The sequence below is a fragment of the Manacus vitellinus genome, unplaced genomic scaffold, assembly GCF_001715985.3.
Source record: "Manacus vitellinus isolate BGI_N305 unplaced genomic scaffold, ASM171598v3 scaffold_3_pilon, whole genome shotgun sequence".
NCBI classification, from domain to species: Eukaryota; Metazoa; Chordata; class Aves; order Passeriformes; family Pipridae; genus Manacus; species Manacus vitellinus.
The window spans coordinates 12,013,644-12,033,109 of NW_021940535.1; the positions used below are offsets into that span (position 1 = coordinate 12,013,644).

Sequence of the window (19,466 nt, forward strand, 5' to 3'; positions counted from 1 at the left end):
ATAATAGTAAAAAAGTCTTACCTGAAAGAGCTTAAATAGTGTTCTTCCATTAGATGCCACCATTTCCAACAACATGTCAAACTGCTGCCCCTCAGTAGTCTCACTATATGGAGCACATAGGGCAAATGTCAGGAAGTCCAGAAGTGAACTAATTACTAGGGCACCTGTCCCATGATCCTGAAATTAGGAAGACAGGTATGTAATACAGATACAGCATTTCTCCCCTGTCCAAGAGTATTCATGATCCTGAAGATGCTCTTCCCTGTCGTACTATGAAATAGGTCGCAAGCAAAAACTACAAGTTTAGAATATGCCATTACTCTGAGTATGGCAATACCCTGGTAAAGTATTGGCTAAAGCATATCAGACACTCATGACTCGTATAATGGTGTGCTACAAACTACTTTTTCTAGTTGAATCCCACAAATCCGAGTTTACACTATCCTTTTAGTTAAAAGAAACAACCAGCTTCCATACTAAACATGCAAACATTTGTTGCAGGACATTAAAGTTCTGCAGCACAGACAGCTACATTCTAACCTGTCAAGATCCAAACATAATTAGATAAACTTCAGAGCCAGACACATCTGTATTTTCTGCACTTCAATTGCAGGTGCAAATGCATTCAAAGATACATCCAAGTACGACAACAACATTTTCATAGTAATTAAAAAAAGCACTTAAAGAAGCTACCTGTTTTCAATATTTGACTTACCACATGGGAATTGAATTTCTCTAGTAGATTTTCTAGGAACTTCTTTGAAGAAAGAAGGGAAGCTTTGTTCAACTGCTCCTGCCTCAAGTCATAGTCATCATGCATGGGCTATAAAAAAAAAATTATTTATATGCAGTCACATTTCAACCCTCAGTTTTTAACAGCTGTAATCCAAAAGCCACCCTCTGAACATAAAAAGCACATCCTACTTCAAGTTCAGCAGGAAATCACTGTACAACAAGTTATTTCATGTCTGAACACACTGCAGGTTGAAGGGCAGTCCCTATTTCTACATCTTTCAGTAGCCTGAAGTGAAAGAATCTGAAACTTAATACTTACACACATAAGAGCACAAAGCATGTCAATAGCAGCGTGGGTTACACCATCATTGTTCCTTTTGAGGGCTTTCACAACCTTCACTCCTAATCGTTCTCGAAATCTTTTGAGAGAAAAGAAAAACCACCAAGATTAGAAAGGAAATAGCAATCTTAATTTTAGATAAAAAGTGTAGTCAGTGACCAAAAGGGGCCTATTCCCATTGCATTTAGCAAGTTAGTACCTTTGTATTTTCATAAATTTGAGATTCCTTGATAGGAAAACTTTAGTAGTTACTACAGTATTAACAATATGCCAAGTACATTCACCAAAATAGAGACATATTTCTGTAGTTACAGGATACTATTTACAGAGAAACAGAACTTAATAAAGGTCTCACACTAAGTGCTTTTGTACTCTTCACATCATTCAGTTGTTCCATAGTCCCTAGTCAGAAATATTTCCAAGAATTTTTTATTTTCAGAACAGACAGTTTTTCTGCTTTCTTATGCTATTTAATTAAGACACAAGCTCCAAGCAGCCTGTACTTACTGCAGAAGCAAACAGCTTCCCAACACTGTCTTAGCTTGTGTTGAACTCAGGATAGCAATAACATCAACATAATTCAAGAACTAAGAACTGCCTATTTCAAGGACAGATGAAGGTACATTTTAGAAGTTTTACCACTCGGAAAAACATTAAACCATATTTGACTCAAGACAGAGTATTCATCAAAGAAAGAATCAGCTTTACTTGCCAATGATTACTTGGGATTCTCAATTTGCATTAAAGCCTGGTGACAGACTTGCACTACTGAATGCAATTGTGTACAGAGCCTTCCAGTCTTTTTCAGAAGTGAGTCCTAACTCCATTTCTCAGTTTTAGAGATAATTTATTAACAAAAGCTCAAGAACTTTTCACCTACTACTTCCAAGCTTGAAGAGACTTATCACTTACTTTGGAAGCTGAGTAAAGGCAAGGAAGCCTGCTTTTGAAGCCACTAGTCGTCTTACTGCTTGGAATTGGCTTTCAAGCTCTGCATTAGATGCTGCAATATCTCCCTCTTGGGAGAGCAATGCTGTTATGGCATTATTAATGAGTTTCTCCTTGTTTTCTGAGAACAGACCCTGGTTAAAAAAATAACAATCATTTATTTCTTTATGCATTAAAAACATCTTAAAATGATGAGTAGAGGATTTATTCTTACATCTTGTGTAACTGCATGTAGTACCCCACTGTAGGAAATGTTAGCATTGAATCTGAACACAGCATCTGCAAAGTTACCATCTGTAAGAAGACATAACAACAGTTAAGTGCACAGTACCTGACTAAATATCTGGATGCTCTAAAGAGCACTATAAACCCATATAAGAAGCATTAGCTTACTTGGAGGAGTAGCCAAAAACCTCAGATGAAGGCTTTCTACTTCTTCATCTACAGGCATACTGAGTAATCCCCAACGCTGGCCTTTGTGTGTGGAGGTCATTTTCACACAGACATCTCTATTACCAGAAGCTCTCACTCCATCCAACAAGCTAGCCAGGAGAGAATCTCTGGGTTGGGACAAAGACACACAAATACAATTTATATCAGAGAAATGATGCCAAAGAACCAAGTTATAAGAAAAATGGGAAAAAAATATTCAAACATAGAATGAAAGGCAGCAATACTTGGAATCTCTTACTAACATTAGTGCCAACAGCTACACCTGTGGAAGAAGCCACTAACTTTCAAGTGTTCCTTTATTCACTGTAAGAAGAGAGGTGACTTACATCCAGTATAGCCAGCTGCAGCCTTTCACTAATGGGATCAATTCTAGATTATCTGTTAATGAGTTACACATGTTGCGAGCCAATTCATCCCTGTGCTTTCTGCAAAACCTCACTTAGCAGGATTAGACTGTATTACAACTGCAAGTGCATTCAGGGACTATGCTGTTGGTTGTTTTAAATAGAATCAACTAAGACTGTCTCAAACAGAGAACTCAAAAGGTTCACAGCCTTCACATTTCTGTATCACTTGAACTGTGCTTTCTTTCCTTGTCTCAGATATACTCCTTATCCGAGTACAGCATACACAGAACAATATTGCTTAGGAGAAACAGGCTGTATCTAACCATCCAACACCCTTCCATGTTTATCAGAAAACTTCTGGACAGATTTGCTCAAAGTTGGAAGGAAGGTAAATGGGAGAGATTTAGTTCCTGTAACAAATCTTCATTTGTAAGTGGCAGACTGCTAGAATAGGAAGGCTTTGAGTTAACACCTCCAAGGGTCAGAGTTCATGGAAGCTGAGAAACTAGAAGCACTAAAATGGCAACTTCCTTTTGAATTTGTAACCCACAGGAGCTCCAGTTACCTTTCTGTTGAAGAGTACTTCCGAATTTGTCCTTTGATAAATTCAATGGTGAACAGCTGTGGGTTTTCACAGTCACATACTATTGCAAATACCTGAAAATAAGGGACAAGGATCACATTCATGAAGCACTGTTATTTAGCTAGTCTACAAATTAAGTCTGTCTTACATATACTAACAAATCCTTATCTTTTAGTGCTTCTATTTGAAGAAGTGGTATTGCAAAAGGATGCCTCTTACCTCGCCTAAAGGTTTCAAAGTCGCAATGTTATAGGTAGCTGGATCCCGCTCAACTAAGCAAGCTTCCGTAAGAGCTAGCACCCTTTTCACAGGTTCCTTATAAAACAAGAGAGGCATGTTAGGAAAGAGAATACTTAGCATCTTAGAGGAACCGAATACGTTCAAGTCTGATGCCCTTACCAAGTGTCTAGGTGTTATTTTTTGAACAACAAACTCTGCTAAAGATGTTATAGATTCATCATTGCTGTATTTTCCAAAGCGAAGATTCAAGTACTGCTCAAATTCTAGGGATTCTTTCCTTATTCGCAGAGAGATACCTATGAAGTTGCCAGCATGCTCTATTGCACTCTTGATAATTTCCTCCCTCTGCTCAGATGCAAACAGGTGCTGCAAATTTCAACAAGAAAAAAAAAAGTGACAAATACAGCACAGCTGAAGAAATCAGAGTTCTGTAAATAATTCTCCACGATATATCCAACAGTGGAGAATGTTCACAGCAGCTTGGCTTGCCTTTGCTAAGTGCATTGTATAGAGGTATTTATTACACAGAAGATCCATTATTAAGTTTACATTTGCCTTTAAGGAAAAAATCTATAGCAGCTATTCCTAAAGGATACCCTACTACACATTAGCATGCCATTACAGTGAAAGTTGGGCAATAGACCCTGACAGTCTGGCAAGAGGAGCAGGAGAACCACAGTGGTAGCCCCAGCTGCTATTTGCAAGGACTGCTATCCACCCTTGCTAGGCAAGCTTAGAGCAGCTCTAGAGGATGAAGGATATATTGCTAGTTTTATGCATGAGAAAAGCATGCAGTAGTACAAAAGATGTGGAAACCCTGATCTAGGCAGCAGTCCAATTTTGTTAGTAGTGACTGAGGTAGCTATATTTAGGAAATAATTCATGGTTACTAATGTAAAGATCCTTTTCAGCTGCTTGCAGTACAGTACACAGAAACCCTTTAAAGATTTTAAAACCAACATCACACTGCAGTATTTCCCAAATAAAGCTCTGATTATCAGATCACAAGAGGCAACAGCACCACTGATTAATCTATTTCTGAATAGAATCCCTCCATCAGTTAGGTAGATTAGTGACACACTGCCTGTCACTTCTGTAACTTTGAGAAATGACAGGAAACTCCAATGTCCACATTACATACATATTCATTACCCTAAAAAACTAGATATTTTATGCTCTGCAGTTCTTAAACAAACAAAACAAAAAAACCCAACAAAACCCAACTCACACATGGTTTTCAAATATTTTAACTAATTGCCTTTTGAAATCTGTCCATAAGCCTTGAGGCTCCCCAGCAGGGTCCCAAAGATGCACTTGTACACTCAAACTATGTTGAACCTTCATTATTAAATATGCAGCTATAAACATCCTAAGAACCATACCAAAGTATTTTGTTTTAATACTCACCAATCTACTAAATCCTCCATAAAGGATACAGAAGCCTCCCTGATAGCCAGTAATATCAACAAAGCCTTCAATGTTTCTGTAGTCATAGGAGCACAGGACTTTATTTGTTGCAGGATCAATTTGGTCAATACCTCCAGGAGTCACTTCCAGAATCACAGGTTTCCTCGTATCACTCCAGTGGTGTTTATAGCAGTTATACCTCTGCAGAGAGAGCTACTTTTAGACCTCTACAGAGAGAGCTACTTTTAGACCTCTACACACACTTCTTTACTATACAGTAACAGTTCTTTTCCTATCTAGTAAGTTCAAAAAATTATATAATTTCCCTTAATGCTCTTATCTATATCAAGAACACTATGAATCAAAGGAAGATAGCTGTCAACTGACAAGGATGTCAAGCTTAAACAATGCTTTGTGAAGAAAGAACAGCAACCCCAAAACAGCCATTCCAAAAGGGCATAAGCTTTTCTTATTACAGAAGGTGGTCTTTTCACAGACCATGATCACTATGATTTGACAAGGAAATAGCTTTTGCACCACACGCTGTTATTCAGCTAGTCAAATTAAGGTAAGCTTATCACTGTAGTGCAAATTTTTCATCTCCTGCAGTCACACTCCCTTACAAATACAGACTTACTTAAAACAGCAAAAGTTAGAGGTCTGCTCTAAACTCCAGTAAGACAAAGGAGACCCCCATAATCCAGCAGTGTTACTATGTTCATGACTGAGGATTTTTCTATGCAATATTTTAAGTTATTTAAAGCAACTTTAAGCACTTCTATGACCAGAAGAAAAATATAAAGTCCAGCTCTGTATACTGTCTGGTTTATTACTGTACTACCAAGATTCAGTAAACACCAATCCTGCCTGTAATCTGATTTATAGAAATCCACCAAGGAAACAACATTCCTACATGGAGTGTTCAGGATGTTATGCAGAAAAATATTTAGAGTTAGAAAGTGAAGTGCTATAAGTAGTAAACGTTGACTAATGAATAAAAGCTTATGTTTTTCTTCTCCTTTCTCTCCAAGTAAGAGCTCCATATGGCACACCTCTGTATTCTGGCAGTAACAGTCAGAGTCCATGCACCACCATAAGGCTCACGCCAAGTGAAGAGAGCTCAAATATTCTACTGTTAAAAAGGTTCCTTCTGCTTTTAAACAAACTCTTAATCTTCTCAAAGACTTCAGATCCAAATTTACATAAGCTATTTTAGGTACTGCCCATAGCACAAGCATAATACACATTAACAAAGTAGAAGTTTAAGTCTTTACTGCACATGATCCAGACAAGCCAGATACTCACCCGTCCTGTGATTTTTCCTTCCGAGAAGTCTGTCCTGAATCTCTGTTTTTAAAAAAGTTAACCATGAATGAATGCAAATATGAGAGCCAATCTATCCAGAAAGTCTACATTTAAGCTATTTTATGGGACTCACACTAAGCCTCCTCAAAAGGCTCACCATTCCATTGCAGTTTAACATATTCAGTATTTGTCGCTTTACTGACTGTTTACAAATCATGCAGTAGTTGCTGCAACTGACACTAGATCAAATTCATTAACATAACACCTCAAAAACTTGCTTTCCTACGTTTTATGCAAGGAAAGAAAGCATAGTAAGCTATCTCAAATGGTAATGGTAACCAAGTACTTACTGCTTACTTGAAAAAAAAAAAATTAAAATCTTACCAGTGCCTCTGTAAGGAGTTCTGTTCTGTGCTCTGTGGAAAACTTAAGTGTCTCAGACTTTCTTCCACTCCCTTTGCGAAAAGTGAGACTAAATTCTGTTCCTTGTCCTTTTCCAACAGGAGAAATACTGCAGATATCTCCATAAGGCCACTAGACAATTGAAAGTAATTAAATTATACTGTTAGCAATTTTAAAGCTACATCTCCTCCATTCAAAACCCCCTAGCACCTATAAAAAGGGACTGGCTGTAATAAGATGACAGCTAGCATGCTACGTGACAGCATGAGCCTGAGCTTCCTCTGATACTGTGCAGAGTGAGTAAGTGTCCTGACTCCCTTCAGGGACATAGCTTTACAGTAATCAAACTTATCCCAGTTCCTTTGGAACAGCACACCCAAAGGTAAACTACTACTGTTGGCCAATTAAGACAAACTGCCTAAAGTACAAAACCTACTGGGTATTTGTGGAGTTAGTGAAGGTGACACTGGATTTCTGTTAGGTGTGCTTTTGTAGCATCTACGATATCTCCTGTTTTTTCTGAGATCTTGTGAGACTGGACAGTTTCTAAAGCCTGAATGCCACTTTTTCCTCTGGGTAATGAACATGAGTCAGAAATCAACTTAAAAAAATCGTATTTACCTGATTAGTAATTTCTAGTGTGTTGGGGTTGTATGTGGTGATGGCATGGGTTCCAACTGAAAAGACTCGCTTATACCTGGAATACAAAAGAATATTAACTTTCTCCAGAAGTCACAGAAAAACCCCTCCTGAACTGCAAAAATTATGTTAAGAAGCTATATACAAGTCATTGTTAGGAAATGCATATGGTATTTTCTTTGTTGATGGTTTGCAGTTTACCCTAATAAATACAAGTTAAATACTATTAAATATATTTACTTATACATATGTTTTCCTAAGTTAATGGCTAAGTCAGGATCAAAGACTCTCAGAACTTGCACTGAAAGGGAGTACCAGAACAGAGTAAATTCGAAAAAGACCATATATATAGGGGAAAAAAAAAGAAAACATTCCTGCAATAGTCTAAAGCACCTGTCTGAAGCTGTCTCCGACAAGAGTTGTAACATGAAATAATCCAGTTTACACACCTGGTCACAGTACTATAACAAGTCCAGGTGTCACTATGGCCAAGCCTAATTTTCTTCACCTTGAGGAAAACCAAGGCTAGTGAACTCATAAATCTCAGATCACTGGAGCTGTAGTTCTCTATGCAGCTAGTCACTGTATCACAAGTATGTTAACTGCCCCAGTGCTTAAAGAACACCTGCAGCACAGCTGGTTGCCTGTGTTTCAGAAGTATCAGAAACAAGCAGCAATGAGCTAAAGCTAAGAAATTTAGTTGCATTAAGTGGAAAGTGGCAGCCTTACTATGGTTTCATTTCCCAGACAATCTTCCAAATATACCCTGAACCAATAGACACTCTTATATATTTCTCAATCTGAAAGTTTTGCAACAAAACTAATCAGAGTTTGAAATAGTAGATTCTTAATAGTACCTTATTACTTGCACAAATTTCACATTATAGGATACTTCTATCTGGAAGTCATCTATCTGGAAGCCTGAACCAGAGCCAGTATTAGGAAGTATTCTCTGACTAAAGTAACAGGATCTGAACACAGATGCCTTTCTTGAACCAAATAAAAATACTTTGGCTAGTTGTCCATATTAAAACTGATTCCATGTAGGAATTTAAGTTCCAGCTCTGAGTAAACTGTAGGTGTGAAAGATACAATCAACAAGATGACTGACTAACTAATCTGAATCTGTGCCATATTAGACACTGCATCAAGAAGCAGCAAGTCGTTTCTTCCATCCCTTTCTGCATTCTTGTGCTGCAGTCCTTTCTTCTCTCTCACTTGACAGGTCTGCAGCACAAGCCATCATTTCTGTATAAGGTCAAACTTTGCATGGGCTTCAGATATATTCAGAGCAGCTCCCTCATATCCCTTCTCTCATAATAGGAAGGTCAAGAGTATCTGACAGTCAATCTCACAAAATTCATACCCTTCCATTTTCCCCTATTATTCAAACAAACTGCTGCAAGTTGAAGCCATTACTGACCCAGAGGAGTTTATCTCTAGGAATTAAAGCAAGTGCTTATTTTCTTCAAAGCTTGGAAAAATCTGTATTGAAGCAATCTGCCACCTTAAAGATGTTTAATCTACTTGAAAAGCCTATTTGTTTCTCCACATAGTTGACTTTTCCTTATTTTAGATGCAGGTCAAGAGAAGTTGTTCTAATGAAGCAGAACATTTAAAGCTACTCTAGCTGCTGATAATTCCACTATATTCAGTCTGTCAAAGAATGCTCCAGTGCTTAGTTCATAAGAAAATCCCTTGAATATACCAACTGTTCCCTCTCCTCTTGTTTCACGATTTAGGTAGGTATTCTGTCTTTTATGTGTCTTATAAATAAGGTTTGTTTAAGTTCTTTAGAACAGCACATCACAAGCAATAAAGCTGTTTATTATTTGCTCAAGGTTTTGTTACTCACTTAATGTACTAAGAGCTTCACAGTGCTTTGTGGCAGAATAAGGATCTGCAATGATCACACATAACTGAAAGACCAGCTTTCAAACATTACAGTCCCTTCCTTTTCTGCCCTCACGCTCAAGCCTGCATTTCAATATCTAGGAAGCATATTTATTATCCAGCATTCTAAATATGTGATGTGACAAGGAACATAAGACAAAACAGCAGATTTGCTGAGTTACCATTTCCTTTGTCTCCTCTCCCTACGTAAATTCAGGAGACCCAACTCTTGTTGTATGAACAGAGGAGATTTAAAAGTCAGTTCTTACATGTAGCCTAAACATACTCTTGTCCAGAACTTCAGCTTTAAATATGCAAGGAAGGTATTTATACCTGTATGTCTTTAAGAGTTTACTATTAATTATCTCTCAAACTACTCTGCAGTATATCTAATGCCAGGATGTTTTGAGAAAAGCTGAAGCAAGTATCCTCTTCTCAGTAAAAAGGCTATTGCCTATTCACTAGTTTTTTCAAAGCACCATAGAAGTCTTTTTTCAACCAGGATGAACCTGGTAGACAAATTGTATAGCACCATACTCAACAGAAAGTGTTCACTAGTTTTAGAGAACTACAGATTAACACTGGAGCATCATCATCTGTATTACTAGAAAATACTTTAACTGATACACACATAGCCCATACTCAAAGTGACAAATCCTATGAATAGTCAAAATGGTTCAGGCTCATTTAGCACCACACATTGCTTTCTTTAATATTATCCACAGATTATACTGAGAATGCATAAGTATAAAGTCCACTATGAGTAGACTTAAGAATTCCAATATAAAACTACTAAAAGCCATATCAGCTTCTGCTGCAATGTAACAAGAGGTAATTACTCACTAAATACTCCTTTCCCCTTCATTACCAGAGAAGTAACACACCACTGAACTTTTAAACTAAACGTGTTTTAGACTTTAGACTTAGCCTGAAGTTCTATAAGACTTCATAGTTTATTAGAATGCTACCATCAAAGTTCAAGATCATTCTACTCTTAAGTTCAACAGCTTGCATCAGGCTCTTTAATGAAATGTATTTGACAAAAGAAGAAATCTGAGTTTAATGTATTTAGTTTTAAACAAGTGGTTCAAATCTCACACAATAAATTTGCACATATGCCACGGAAAATTCTGAGGGAGAAATCAGACATTTTCTGCTGGGCAACAGAAAGATTAGGAGGGACAAACTGTTCTGATGTTCTACCCCAACACAGTATCTTATTATTACTAGAGGAAACAGTTTATTCCTCCATGCCCACACAATTCCAAATGCATGGATCATAACTTAGGTAAGACCCAATTTACACAAGTATTGGATAGAATTCTGTCAAAATAAATTGAAATATTAAACTATTTATTTCAAGTCAATCAAGAATCTGTCCTAGCAGGGGAAAGATTCTGCCCTCAGAACACTGCTCAGTCTAGTCTGGACTCTGAACCACCCAGGGCTTTAATTTTTGCCGACAAAAAGGCAGGGAGCTTTTTACATTAGACACTGAAGCCCAACTCATGGTTCTTCAAACCACAATTGAAAGACCTGTGGCTGCTGCTCCTTATATCCCATCCTCCTTTCCTTCCCAGTATTCCCAATCTTTGATAGGATGAATCTGGCAGACAGACAAAAATATCCAGTTTCAACTTACTGGTCAATCAACAGATTCAGAAATGACCTCTTTGTACGACCACTGGAATCAAGCAGTACTCACACTTCCAGGGTGCAGATAACCCGCCCTCTTTGTTATGTTGTTGATAGCAAGAAAACCCCCCAGTTCCACAATGTATGTGAAAAGCAACAATGGGTAAGTATACCAAAGAAAGTCCTATGACACTTCAAAAAGTATACATAACAGCTGACTTCAGACACAGCATAACAGATACCAGCTATGATCATTTAATAGATACTTTTATTAGAGGTTCCCTAGCTTCTGCAGCATCACTGAAATTCATTTTTAGATCAAAGGGATGAAGTTTATTTCTATTAACAGAATTCTTCAAATGATCTCAGTTAGTAGTTTAATAGATAATCTATTACACAACATGTTAAGTACATGTGTGGACTAGTGACCCTCATCTATTAAAGTACATAAGACATTACTCCTCTCCAAACCTGTTCTAAGAAGCATTTCCACTTTCAAATTAGTACTTTACATAGTAAGTTCAAGAGACTCAGAAACTAAGTCAGGTGGTCCATTTCACAGCTACACTGAAGCACGGGAACATGTGCAGAGGAAGGCTATAATGCAATATTTAAAATTCAAACTGATTCTAGTGAAAATACAGTCAGTTCAGAGAGTGAGCAGCAGGAACCTGTACTTCAGTTTTCACCCATCAGTTGGATGCACTTAAATCCAGTAACAGGGAGAAGTGTCACGCAAAACATTAAACCCCCCTCCCCAAAATTAACAAACTTCAAACTACTTACTTTCCCCTCCATGAATGTTTTGTTGTGTAGAAACAAGCAAGATCTCTGTTTTCTCTAATTATATTCATTCTGTGCCAAGACCTGAAAACAAAGGAGACATCCTGTTAGTACTAAGGATTTTTATTTAAAACCAAAGTTCACTAATCATCAATATGCTTCAAAACAAAAACACTGGGGTTTTAAACATTCGAGTCACTGTTTTGTCAATTCCACACACACAAAAAAATTAGGAATACTTAAGTTTATCAAACAGTGCATGGACTAAGTTGCACATGGAGCTGCACATGAATTATTAGTTTCTCCACTGAATTTGTTACACTAGCTACTCTTTAACAGTATCAGGTTCCAGTAATTTATGTCTTGTTTGCCCTATTACAATCACTCTACTTTCACTGCACCTTTGCAGATTCACATTCAAGTGTATTTTATATCACCTCCAGAATGCTTTACTTCTGAAAAGTGTTTAGTATCAAAATTATTTGAGAACCCTATAACCGTAACTCCAGCTAAGCCAAACTCCTATTGCAATTCTGAAATAAACAGTAAGGAGATATCTGGATATCAGTTTGTTTTCCAGTCTGGAACAGAATCTGAAGTTGAGAAACTTATTAGCTAAGCATGGTGTTTAAAGAGCTGAGAACCCCTCCTGTGCTGTAAAAGTTTAAGCAATCTCACCACTAACATCCTGACACACTTATTTCACATAAGAATATCTATTCCCCAAACACACACTCAGGATTTAGTTAAACTTGTCCACAACTGCTTGAGTGGATCATTGCTTTAGGAGCTGCTAAGTTCTAAGGAATGCTTCTGAACACTATCTTCCATGACTGAAACAGATGCATGTTCAGTACTTAGGAAATTAACTTCCTTTTTACTTCACAATGCCATAGGCAAGGCACTTAATCAGGGAATGTCTGCTTAAGCACAGAAGTGAAGCTGTCACTCTCAGTTTTATCTACAGCATTAGTTTTATTTTCAAATGTGTCAAAACAGGCTTCCCTGTTACTGATTAATGACTGGTACTACTCTGAGGTTTACACCATTAACGTGGTGGCATCCCCAAAAACACCAGGCACTTATGCTAGTCTGCAAGAACTCAGAGAGGTTGCCCAAAGTAACTCTAAGGCAATTCAATCCCAGTCACTACCCCACTGATTCATCAAAGTTACATTACAACCCCAGTTATCTTTTTACATTCAGCTAACTCTACTTGATTTGGCAAAGGAAGATTTCTTACTTTGAGATGGATGACCCGTAACATTACCTCATCGCTAATTTCTACCCTCTACAACTCCAGGCTATTTTCTTTCTGAGCAAAGACTGCAGCAGTTATGGAGTCATAAACATGAAGAATGGATAGCCTGATTGAAATGAACTTGAGAATTCCTTCCCTCAGGTGAAGAAGCAGCACAATCATCACTACCTACTGAAGAGAACTTGAGGTACAGCCCAATGTCCAAGTGGATAACAGTGACAAGTGGCATTCCTCAGATGTCAGTAGACTGGCACTGTTTTAACATCTTTGTCAGTGACGTAGACAGTGGACGCTCAGCTGGTTACCCACAGAAGCTCTGGATGCCCCACTGGCCCATCCCTGGAATTGCTCAAGGCCGGGCTGGATTCAGCTTTGAGCAACTTAGTCTACTGGAAGGTGTCCCCAACCACGGCAGGGGGGTTGGAATGAGATGTTCTTTGAGGTCCCTTCCAACCCAAAGCATTCTATGATTATTCCTCAAATTCTTTTTTTTACCTGGTTTAAGAACTATATTGTATTATTATTATTGCCATGGATTGGAATAAACACAGTACACTCTATCCAAACTGCTTACTGTACAGTAGCACACTTTGGGTCTGATCATTTTGTGTTTTAAAGTTCTCTCTCAGAACAAAGTGCCAGACACTCGATCTTCATACCCTTCTTTCAAAGCCATTTTCTTGACATTGACTAATGTATTAGTAAAAATAAAATAAGAGGCTTATAACAAGACTAGCTCCACTAAGTATGGGATTAAAAGATCTATTTATCTGTAATTCCAGTTTCACCAATACCAGACTCCTCTGACCAGCTCTATTAAGTCTCCCAAACCTGAACACCACTTGCTTTAGGGTATTTAAAGCAAGATGTTCTCCTGTTGCAAACATCTACTCTTAATAATATAGAACTGAGAAACACTCCTTTATGAACTACCAGCAGCTTCCAGTAATTTTAACATCTAACTGGATTCAGGATACTGATACATGAAGTATTGTACGTGAAGTGGAAGTGACAAATTCACTAGACTTTTTTTTTAGATCAAAGCTACTAAAATCATTAAGCTTTGATGCTTTACTCACTGTGCTTCTGGACAGTGATTGTCACTATCCCTCCCACTGAGAAGACTACTACAGAGGCAATATATGCCAAAATCTAGTAACAATTATTTCTTGCACACATTTTCCAGCAATTTAACAGAGAGAAAGGCTAACAGTAGCCTACTGTTCTGAGCTGCTACGTTGAAGTCCGGCAATCATTTTTCAGTTGTCTTTAGTTCCACAGGAAGAGCAAAAATAGATAAGCAAAAAGATAAAAAAACAGTTCATGCCAAAGACAGACATTTTAGAAGAAACCAAGTTTTCTTCCTTCACTCATTCTGACAGAACCAGTGTGGCATCATTCTTGCTATCAACAATGTGATACAATGTAATTTGAGCACCTAAGACGATACAACCATTCACTTTGCAGAACACATCAGGATTTATCATTAATCAAGTTTAGCCATATTGCCAGTGTAAGCTACAGTGGCCTGCTTAGATTTATCACATTAATTTCCTAAAATAAGAGAACATTCTTGTTACCTTTACCTCTTCTTCCTGTATTCAAGAGACCTTCAAAAAGCTGACTGACAACACAAAAATTGAGTTAAATTTGTTATTTCACTCATAAAAGCATCCATGACAATAAGGTCCCAATTTTAACAATCATCTTAAGTGTCCTTTGGTATCCAGTAGTCAAAAAAATCAAAACTTCAAAGGTTATTTTGAACACTTTGCAGCACAGCCATTCCATATCCCATACTCATGATTCTCAAAGGTTTGAAACCAGAGAAACACCTAGTTCAGTTGTTCCATTTCCACTGGAGCAGAGGCAACGAGTATTTTGAAAGTATATAACGTTTTATAAACACGTTTTGTTTGGTTGAGAGAGTTCAGCCATGCTGAATGCAGTCTGGTCAGATAATCTGAGGTTCCTGCGCGCAAAATATTGTCTATGACTTGGAACTTCTTTTAGAAGCCTAACTAAAGCACTTCCCCTAAACATGCCCTGGACATTTTAATCAGCTTTTACACAGAACAAAAGTTCAGCAATACTTTCCTATTTGGTCCTTTTAGTACTGTAAATAGCAGTGAAACAGCTTTGGGGGAAGAGCTGAAACCACATTTTTGCATGCCTCATGTACCAGAAATAGCAACCCCTTGAACTAAGGGGCCTGAACTGCTTCCAGGACTCCCCCTGCCTCAGAGTTCAAGCTATATAGAAACACAGAATAGTTTTAGTTCAAAGGGACCTTTTACACGAGTAGGTATATTACACAAGCTGTGTTAAACTTGCATGCACTTTCCACTTCTCCAGGATTTCCCATTCTTCAGGCAAAACTACCATCTGGGAAAACAATCTATTTCAGGAAATGGAGAAAAGTTAGTCTCCAAGTAGCACTTGTAAAGCTAGAAACAAAGCTGTGACCTTGCAGGCATCAAAGCAACAGGCATGGCTGTAATTATACATAAGTGTCCTTCAGTTTAAATAAAGTCAGAAGTTTGAACACGGGTCCAAAGTTTAGTGCAGAATTGAGACTGACTCTTTTCCTGATCAAATTATTCCTCTACTACTACAAAACTTGCAGATCTTTCTTAAATTAAGGTTTAACCAATGCTAAGGTAGGATTCAGAGCCTCAGACATGACTATTATTCTGTTCCACTGGGGGGAGGAGAAAGAAATGCTGATAAGAAACTGAGATTTCTTGGGGGAAAGAGGAAGAGAAATGCAGATAAGAAACTGAGATTTCTTTTCAAAGATTTATTCCAGCACGGCTAAATACAAGTTAGAATTCCTGGAAAGTCTTGACTACACAGGGACAGATACCCATAGCAAGTTCAAGTGTGACTTTTCTGAGAGAGAGATGTACTATGAGCATAAAATAAGGGATCAACTAGGAAAAAAATAAGAACAAAACACCGAAAAAAAATCCCCAAGGTTCTGTTAATCTGTGGATCTACATATCTACCTTCTAGCTTAGAGGTCTGGAGTCTGATTTCCAGTCATCTACACCTCTGTAGCTTTAAAGGCATTATTGAAATAAATGAGTTTTTCTGCACTAAAATGTTTTAGTTGTCTAGGTTTCATCTGCCTCTTTCACTGCTGTGTGCACTAACTTGCAGAGTTTTATCTTCACACAGATGCTTTTTAACAAGCAGTAAACTTTTTTTACTTCCCAGAACAGTACTCTTCTCTTAAAGTACTACAGTCTAATTAGCTGTGGAAACTCACATTTCTTAATCTGTTGTGCAGGAACTCTCAGTCCTTTTTGTAAGAGGAGAAAGAGATAAGGCCCACAAGATCCTTAGAAGAGGTTAAGTGCAGCCTGCCTCAGTGATAGCAGCAATCCCACCTCCCGTGATCCAAGACATAAACAGGCTGAGAATTTTAATCTTAATACTACCCAAAATGACAGTGACAATATCAGTGTCCCTCCTCCAGCTGACTGCTCCCATTTCCTCACTGAGAACCCACATTAAGGACAAAAACAAGTGTGAAAGATTCTGCTTTTCTTTTCCATCTACATTAGCATTCTGCTGGATCCGTGAACCCATCTGATTCACCAGCTAGACAGGTGAGTATCAGAATAAAAGGGTCTAGTCACTAATGGGGGCAAGTAAGAAAAGTGCTCCTTTCAGTCATAGTTTAGCCATCTTGTCATATTTCTTCAGAATATTGTTCTGTTTTATTAGTGAGGCAAGACAGCTGTTAATTTTTTTGACAGAATAGGTTTTTGGAAGCAAATCAAGAAGCTGAACAGTTGAAAGTTAACACCTCGAGATACGGTTGAATGCCAGCTGAAGAATTATTAAGTCAGTAAGTTTAACTTGCTGAGCTTCAAAACGAAGTTAAAAGCAAAGTCACCTCCTCAGTCTGAAACACAGATCTGGGCCTCAAGACCAATCCCCAGTATAACACTTAAAATCTGGAAATACACAGTGATTCAGTCCCTCAGGACAAATATGTATTTGGAAACTATGAAAAATGCCACATGACACACAGAGGATCGAGCAATACATATGAAATAAATCTTTTTAGAAATGTATTCCAACAAAGTTAAAATTCAAGGGTAAAGTTCCTGGAAAGTCTATACCACACAGGGACAGAACCGCAGCTCCGAGCCTCCAAACACTCAGATATTTGTTGCAAGTGGAAAAAAACCATCAGTTATAATGGAAAGGAGACAGTTTCTAGTTCAGTGTTCTGCCACTTGGCTGCCCACAGCAGGCAGGAATTAGACAAAGCTGCATATCTATGAACTGAAGTAGGCTGGAGCCAAGCATAGTTTTTACACCTATAATAATGGCCCTGTTATTTGGAGCTTATTCATGGCAGACTGTTTAAAGACCATCTTCCTAATGCAATCCTAAAATGAAACTTGAGTCAGTAGCAGTCCCTTCAACAGCTTCCCTCCTTTTCTCACAACATGCAAGTTGCCTATACAGACAATTGTATAATAATCAAGAAAAGACTTCAAAGAACTTAAGTTCTCAAACACGGAATATTTTCTGAAATCCAGTATTATTTAATCAGCACCAAGTAACAGGAAACAAAGCAGTTATCTACTCAACTTCATCTTCTCAGACCATCATGGATGTATTTGTGAAAGAGCAGAGGAGAAAAAGGGAAAATACATTTCAGATTACATTAACTTCAAAAGCAGCCATATAGCAGAGATTAGGTGCATTAATAGGAAGTCCCAAAATAAGCTTATACGCCTATTTTTCCCTTCAAGCAGAATGCTCAAACATTCCCTCAGCTTCAGAGTACCAAGCTGAAAAGAGGAAAAAAACCCTCCCATCCAAACTGAAGTGCTAAGACAACATTTTTTACGGTCCAGAGCTTGGCTCTCAGCAGAGACACATCTATCAAGGTGCAAGCTCCATTCCACCCAACCTGCCCGAAACACTGCTGGCAGCTCACTGCACACAGAAAACCATTCAGCATGCCTACTTGTTTAGACTTCCAGAAAACAAAAAGCAAGTGAAAAGCATCCACGGGAGAAATTCAAACACTCTGGGAAAAATAAGCGCATTAAGGGTAGACTTTCTGAAAGATGCATTTAGTTCTGCTCATGCTCATGATGAATACTGTTAGCACTCAAAAAAGAAATAAAATCTCATCTCTGTGAGCACAAATCTCCACATCTCACTCGCCCTTCATAAATTATTTCCCAAAGCATGTCATCATGGGTATATTTTTATCTGAGGCCAGCAGGAGGTAAATAACGTATATTTTCTAAATGGACACGCCAGTATTCATCCAAGAAAGAGGACAAATTCTGCCCGGCGGCTACAGAAGCCGCATCAGGTGCAGGGCACTCCGAGGGAAGGACCGGGCAGGCTGAGGCTGGAAAAAACCCCAGCGCGCTCCTGTGCTCGGATACAGGAAGCGAAGGGCTCGAGAGCGGCTTGTGATAACACAGGTACCACTGTGCTGGGGACGAGGGACGCCCGCTCACCGCCCCGGCCCCTCACGGCTGGGGCAGGGACCAGGGCTGCGCCGGGGCAGCATCAGCCCCCATGGCCAGAGCGAGCGCTGCCTCCAGCCCTGCCCACATTCCCCACACCGCCCCGCCCGGCCACCCGGCCCCGAGCAGCGCCCGGAGCTGTGCAAGGAGGCGGGGGCCGCCGCCGCCCCTCACCTCCCCCGCCGATGGGATTTACCTGGCCGGGGAGCCCGCGCTGCCCGGACCTGCCCCCACCAGCACTGCGCTTTCCCAGCGATCAGGGCGAAGGGGCGCTGAGCGGAGCCGTCGCCCCTCAGCCCCCAGCCGGCCGGGCGGGCAGCAGCCGCTACACCGCTCCCGCTGTCTCAGAGCCTGGCGCTGGAGGCCGCCATCTTAGCTCGGGCAGCGACACCGCCCCTCGGCGCAGCCGCCGTCCCGCCCGGGGCCGTCACGGGACGCGGTCACCTGACGGGCTCTGCCTCTGCCTTCCCCTTCCCGCCGCCTCGCCCGCCTGCCCGTCCGCCCTCCTGCCTGCCTTCCTTCCCACCCTCGCCCCCTGCCCTGCCCTGCCCTGTTCTGTTCTGCCGGGAAGCGGGGCGGTTCCCTGCGCACGCGCCGAGGCGCCCGGTGCAAATTCCGCCCCCGCTGCCCTCGCCCGTCGCCTGAGGAGAGTCGCTGACCCTCGGTCTGGCGGCCGAGCGTGTGCGGCGTCAGGCTGTGAAAGGCACGTCGAACAATCAAAACCACGCTTTTTAATTATTATCCTCATTATTTGTGCTGTTTTAAAAGTAGTGTTAAATGCCACGTTAACGTTGCTGAAGCTGAATCACTGATTTATGTAGTTAGCTAACCATCCTGGAGAGTTCTTACGGGACTCTTGGGCTCCCCGTCGACTTCCCCGCGGTCTGTACCATATGTAAGATTTCCCGAACATTTTGCAAATCCGTGGCAGCATTGTAACATTTCCTTAAAATTCCTAATGATTGGCGTGAATATTTTGAATATT

General features: G+C 39.6%; 1 protein-coding gene across 3 annotated transcripts in view; it reads right to left on the bottom strand.

Annotated features, from left to right (window-relative positions):
* Positions 1–18,845, bottom strand: part of DNAJC13 (DnaJ heat shock protein family (Hsp40) member C13) — a 55,853-nt gene extending 37,008 nt beyond the window's left edge. For 2 of the 3 annotated variants that reach the window (XM_008933535.4, XM_018075570.2), the window contains exons 1-15: positions 12,981–13,146; positions 11,714–11,794; positions 7,382–7,457; positions 6,743–6,892; positions 6,359–6,400; positions 5,054–5,254; positions 3,806–4,012; positions 3,626–3,721; positions 3,389–3,480; positions 2,417–2,583; positions 2,238–2,317; positions 1,988–2,157; positions 1,055–1,154; positions 716–823; positions 22–177 (exon numbers count right to left, since the gene is read on the bottom strand). In XM_008933535.4, the coding sequence (XP_008931783.2) occupies positions 22–177; positions 716–823; positions 1,055–1,154; positions 1,988–2,157; positions 2,238–2,317; positions 2,417–2,583; positions 3,389–3,480; positions 3,626–3,721; positions 3,806–4,012; positions 5,054–5,254; positions 6,359–6,400; positions 6,743–6,892; positions 7,382–7,457; positions 11,714–11,794; positions 12,981–12,985 (1,731 nt within the window). In that variant the 5' untranslated portion in view covers positions 12,986–13,146. Of the gene's footprint in view, positions 1–21; positions 178–715; positions 824–1,054; positions 1,155–1,987; positions 2,158–2,237; positions 2,318–2,416; positions 2,584–3,388; positions 3,481–3,625; positions 3,722–3,805; positions 4,013–5,053; positions 5,255–6,358; positions 6,401–6,742; positions 6,893–7,381; positions 7,458–11,713; positions 11,795–12,980; positions 13,147–18,677 lie in introns of those variants that run through there. The other variant, XM_018075571.2, reaches the window with a different exon arrangement.
* Between the last annotated feature and the right edge of the window lie 621 nt (positions 18,846–19,466).